Here is a 6,000-nt window from a genome sequence, read left to right as displayed (position 1 = left end):
GCCACAACATTTAATCTCACTGTCATATAAAAAAAGATTTTAACACAAAGAAATCCAGTTCACACAGTTTTAGAAAGCAATATACAACCCAATTACGGTTCAAAACTAGTTTAAATTACAGTAACTGGGAATGTTTATATTCCTCTTTATTTGGCAGGACACACGGGTTGAACTTAGCCTCTGAGCTCAAGAATATAATTAGAGATTCGTATACATTTCTATTTATATCATTTTGGTGTCAATGTGACCACACAATTCTCAATTACAGACCCTAGAAGACTAAGTGGAAGAATGATTACAAATAAAATTTTCCCATAGCAACACCGCTAGTGTTTTTTTTCTCTCCAGTGGAATCTGGTAGCTACTGTATGTCTGCTGCTAGCATTTTTTAAACAAACAAACTGACTGGCTTTCATGCACAGGCTGAGGAGTTTCTTGTATTTCTCCTAGCTATACACATTGATTTACACTTTTATTGAACTATGCACAAAGTGAGAACATAACAGGCATATGCATCATCTTAATTACTGATGAGGTTAAGAGAAAAATAGCAATACACATTGCAACCTGACCATTTTAAACACTTTGCTTAATGTTAATAAAGCACTCATAATTACACAAAAGCAAAGAGAGCAAAATAAAGATTGTGTTTGCGCAAAAACAATGAAAAAGATCAGATGTAAAATCTGTTGTAAAAAAGTCAGCCACTTCTGTTGCATCTCCACACAGTGTTCCCTGGCTGCCCCAGATGTTCATCACTTAGTATAACATGTAGGGCCTACCGAGCATTGTGTTGTGTTGGATAGCAAATACTGCTTTTTCTCCATAAGCATCAAGAGCGTAGGTGCTTAATGCTGAGAAGAGCTCAGTTGTTTTGGACCTGAGGTTGATTGGCTTTGAGGCTGCGCAGAGCTCGTCGGGCCGCTGCTGACTTGGCAATACGGTAGCTCCGTCCGACTCCTTTGAACTTGCCCTTTCCTACGACTTCCACTGTAACCCGGACCTTCCCGTCGTAAGTTCTCTCTGCGGGGCTACATACAAAGGAGATCAAAAAATTACTTGCATGTTTTCAAATCAAAATACATTAGCAGTGGTCACAAACATTTTCATCCAAACTTGATTATTCACTTTCTGTGTTTTAAGAGTTTCACAAACAGTCGCAAGTAGCCAGTATAACAAATTGGAGAGCAGCAGTACCTGTTACAATATGCTTATTTTTTGTTATAATCAATTGGTCATTCTCATATAATTTGTTCAATACCGGTTAAATATATATATATATATATATATATATATATATATATATATATATATATATATACATACATATATATATATATATATATATACATACATACACACACACACACACACACACAATGAGTACGGAAAGTATTGAGACCCCCTTAACATTTCACTCTTTGTTATATTGCAGCCATTTGCTAAAGTCATTTAAGTTCATTTTTCCCTCATTACACACAGCACCCCATATTGACAGAAAAACAGAATTGTTGAAATATTTCCAGATTTATTATAAAAGAAAAACTGAAATATCACACAGCCATAAGTATTCAGACCCTTTGCTCAGTATTTAGTAGAAGAACCCTTTTGAGCTAATACAGCCATGAGTCTTTTTGGGAATGATGTTTTTCACACCTGCATTTGGGGATCCTCTGCCATTCCTCCTTGGAGATCCTATCCAATTCTGACCATTTGCTCAGTATTCAGACCCTTTGCTCAATATTTCGTAGAAGAACCCTTTTGAGCTAATACAGCCATGAGTGTTTTTGGGAATGATGTTTTTCACACCTGCATTTGGGGATCCTCTGCCATTCCTCCTTGGAGATCTTATCCAATTCTGTCAGGTTGGATGGTGAACATTGGTGGACAGCCATTTTCAGGTCTCCCCAGACGTGCTCAATTGGGTTTAAATCGGGCCTCTGGCTGAGCCATTCAAGAACAGTCACAGAGTTGTTTGGAAGCCACTCCTTCGTTATTTTAGCTGTGTACTTAGGTCGTTGTCTTGTTGGAAGGTGAACATTCGGCCCAGTCAGAGGTCCTAAGCAGTCTGGAGAAGGTTTTCATCCAGGATATCCCTATATTTGGCCGCATTGATCCTTCCTTCCTTCGATTGCAACCAGTCGCCCTGTCCCTGCAGCTGAAAAACACCCCCACATTCTTTACTGTTGGGACTGTATTGGACAGGTGACGAGCAGTGCCTGGTTTTCTCCACACAGACCGCTTAGAATTGAGGCCAAAAAGTTCTATCTTGGTCGCATAAGACCAGAGAATCTTATTTTTCACCATCTTGGAGTCCTTCGTTTTTTGTTTTGTTTTGTTTTTTTAGCAAACTCCAGGCGGGCTTTCATGTGTCTTGCACTGAGGAGATGCTTCCATCGGGCCACTCTGCCATAAAGCCCCGACTGATGGAGGGCTCCGGTGATAGTTGACTTTCTAGAACTTTCTCCCATCTCCCAACTGCGTCTCTGGAGCTCAGCCACAGTGATCTTTGGGTTCTTCTTTACCTCTCTCACCAAGGCTCTTCTCCCCCAACTGCTCAGTTTGGCCGGACGGCCAGCTCTACGAAGGGTTCTGATCAGCAAATGTCTTCCATTTAAGGATTATGGAGGCCACTGTGCTCTTAGGAAACCTTAAGTGCAGCAGAAATGTGTTTGTAAACTTGGCCAGATCTGTGCCTTGCCACAATTCTGTCTCTGAGTTCTTCAGGCAGTTCCTTTGACCCGATGATTCTCATTTGCTCAGACATGCACTGTGAGCTATAAGGTCTTATATAGACAAGTGTGTGGCTTTCCTAATCAAGTCCAATCAGTATAATCAAACACAGCTGGACTCCTATGAATGTGTAGAACCATCTCAAGCATATGTAAAAGAAATGGACAGCACCCAAGCTATATATATTAAAATACAAGTGTCACAGCAAAGGGTCTGAATAGTTATGGCTGTGTGATAGGAGTTGTTTTTTTGAAATAAATCTGCAAAAATTTCATTAATTCTGTTTTTTTCTGTCAATAGGAGGTGCTGTGTGTACATGAATGAGGAACAAAATGAACTTAAATGATTTTAGCAAATGGCTGCAACAAAGAGTGAAAAAGTTAAGGGGGTCTGAATACTTTCCGTACCCCCTGTATATCAAACTCTGGATCTTTCACTTGAGAAGTATTAAAGTGCCAGGTTGGAGAAGGTATCATGTTTGATTAAAGTTTGAGGCAGAGAGAAATTGGAGCATGATCGCTGATTATTATTGGATGCATTTTGGAAGTACTGTTTTGAGCAACTGAATTATTTGTAAGAATTCAATTTTAGAGAAGGAACGGTGTACTGAAGAAAAGAAAGTGTTTTCCCTTTTTGTATGATTTTTTTATTCTACATATGACGGCAGGTCCAAAATCATGCATATATTCAGCTAATATTCGGCAAGACTGTGATTGGTATTTTTTAAATTTGAGCGGACTATGGTTGGTTCGTCAATATTAGGGGTACATACGTTAACTAATGCGTATGATTTGTTAAATATAGTTGAATGAACAATTATGTATCGGCCGTCGGGGTCAATTATTGTGGTATTTAGCGTAAAAAGTAGTCTATTATGAATTAGTATTGAGACTTCTCTTTGTATGCTCTTATAGCTATCTGAAAAGGTCTGACTGAAATTTAAATCAGAAAGGTAATTTTCTTCTGATTTAGACAAATGGGTTTCTTGTATGAAAAAGAGATCCGTTTTTTAATTCTGTGATAATCCATAATCTTAATTCCTTTTGCCTGTGAACGTACATTCCATGAAACAAAAGGTAACATTAATGGTAAGTGTACAATTGCGATAAGTGAATGTGGGACAATCTGTGTGTGTGTATCGTCTTCTGTACGTGTGTGGGAAAGTAAAGAAAATATTGAAATATAATATATTTAATGGGAACTTTCTTACTGAGTAGCTTGGTAATATGAAGTTGAGTTAGGAGGTAATATGTATTGAGGTATTGAACGTGTTGTATACGAGTTCAGATTAGCCAAAACGTAAACGGAAGACAAGGGAAAATATCACGAGTTATACATACAACCCCAATTTCAATGAAGTTGGGATGTTGAAGTGTTAAACAATAGAATACAATGATTTGCAAATCACGTTCAACCTATATTTAATTGAATACACTACAAAGACAAGATATTTAATGTTCAAACTGATAAACTTGATTGTTTTTAGCAAATAATCATTAACTTAGAATTTTATGGCTGCAACATGTTCCAAAAACGACGGGACAGGCTCATGTTTACCACTGTGTTACATCACCTTTTCTTTTAACAGCATTCAAGAAACGTTTGGGAACTGAGGACACTAATTGTTGAAGCTTTGTAGGTTGAATTCTTTCCCATTCTTGCTTAATGTACAGCTTCAGCTGTTCAACAGTCCGGGGTCTCTGTTGTCATATTTTATGCTTCATAATGCGCCACACATTTTCAATGGGAGACAGGTCTGGACTGCAGGCGGGCCAGTCTAGTGCCCGCACTCTTTTACTACGAAACCACGCTGTTGTAACACGTGCAGAATGTGGTTTGGCATCATCTTGCTGAAATAAGCAGGGGCGTCCATGAAAAAGATGTTGCTTGGATGGCAGCATATGTTTCTCTGTACCTTTCAGCATTACTGGCGCCTTCACAGATGTGTAAGTTACCAATGTCACTGGCACAGCCCCAATAGCATCACAGATGCTGGCATTTGAACTTTGCGCCCATAACAGTCCGGATGGTTCTTTTCCTCTTTGGCCCGGAGGACACGACGTCCACAATTTCCAAAAGCAATTTCAAAGGTGGACTCGTCGGACCACAGAACAGTTTTCCACTTTGCATCAGTCCATCTTAGATGAGCTCGGGCCCAGAGAAGCCGGTAGTGTTTCTGGGTGTTGTTGATGAATGGCTTTTGCTTTGCATAGTAGAGTTTCAAGTTGCCCTTAGGGATGTAGCGCCAAACTGTATTTACTGACGTTGGTTTTCTGAAGTGTTTCTGAGTCCATGTGGTGATATCCTTTACACATTGATGTCGGTTTTTGATGCCGTGCCGCCTGAGGGATCGAAGCTCACGGGCATTCAATGTTGGTTTTCGGCCTTGCTGCTTACATGTAGTGATTTCTCCAGATTCTCTGAACTTTTTGATGATATTATGGACCGTAGATGATGAAATCCCTAAATTCCTTGCAATTGTACATTGTGGAACATTGTCCTTAAACTGTTCGACTATTTTCTCACGCACTTGTTCACAAAGAGGTGAACCTCGCCCTATCTTTGCTTGTGAATGACTGAGCAATTCAGGGAAGCTCCTTTTATACCCAATCATGGCACCCACCTGTGCCCAATTAGCCTGTTCACCTGTGGGATGTTCCCAACTTGTGTTTGATGATCATTCCTCAACTTTCTCAGTCTTTTTTGCCACCTGTCCCAGCTTTTTTGGAACGTGTTGCAGCCACAAAATTCTAAATTAATGACTGTTTGCTAAAAACAATAGTTTATCAGTTTGAACATTAAATATTGTGTCTTTGTAGTGTATTCAATTAAATATAGGTTGAACATGATTTGCATATTATTGTATTCTGTTTTTATTCATGTTTAACACATCGTCCCAACTTCATTGGAATTGGGGTTGTGTACAAGCACAAGTAGCATGGGGGGTAGTCTCAGGGTTGCTAATCTGATTTTGCAGCGCGGCCGGCAAATTTCGTCTTGGAAATCTCGCCGTCTCTCGCGGTGTCAGAGCATGTCGCGGTCTCCAGCATGAACGGCCTTTATAAGGTCATGCCACTGAATTTCAATAGGAGTCAAGTCCGGACTTTGAATAGGCCACTCCAAAACCTGCATTTTGTTTTTTTAAAACATTTAGAAGTTGACTTACTGATGGCTGAACATTCTGCTTCAGGATTTTCTGATAAAGAGCAGGTTCCATTAATCACAGCAAGTTGTCCAGGTCCTGAAGAGAAATCAGCCCAACACTAC

The 6,000-nt window shown here is 39.5% G+C and overlaps 1 protein-coding gene across 5 annotated transcripts in view; it reads right to left on the bottom strand.

Annotated features, from left to right (window-relative positions):
* dicer1 (dicer 1, ribonuclease type III) overlaps window positions 1-6,000 on the bottom strand; it is a 265,924-nt gene that overhangs the window by 1,091 nt on the left and 258,833 nt on the right. For all 5 annotated transcript variants that reach the window (XM_061793888.1, XM_061793885.1, XM_061793886.1 and 2 more), the window contains one exon: window positions 1-1,031. This exon is cut by the window's left edge and continues 1,091 nt beyond it. In XM_061793888.1, the coding sequence (XP_061649872.1) occupies window positions 979-1,031 (53 nt within the window). In that variant the 3' untranslated portion in view covers window positions 1-978. The remainder of the gene's footprint in view (window positions 1,032-6,000) is intronic.

Source organism: Phyllopteryx taeniolatus, chromosome 13 (assembly GCF_024500385.1).
Source record: "Phyllopteryx taeniolatus isolate TA_2022b chromosome 13, UOR_Ptae_1.2, whole genome shotgun sequence".
NCBI lineage: Eukaryota > Metazoa > Chordata > Actinopteri > Syngnathiformes > Syngnathidae > Phyllopteryx > Phyllopteryx taeniolatus.
This window is presented reverse-complemented; position numbering and strand designations above follow the sequence as displayed.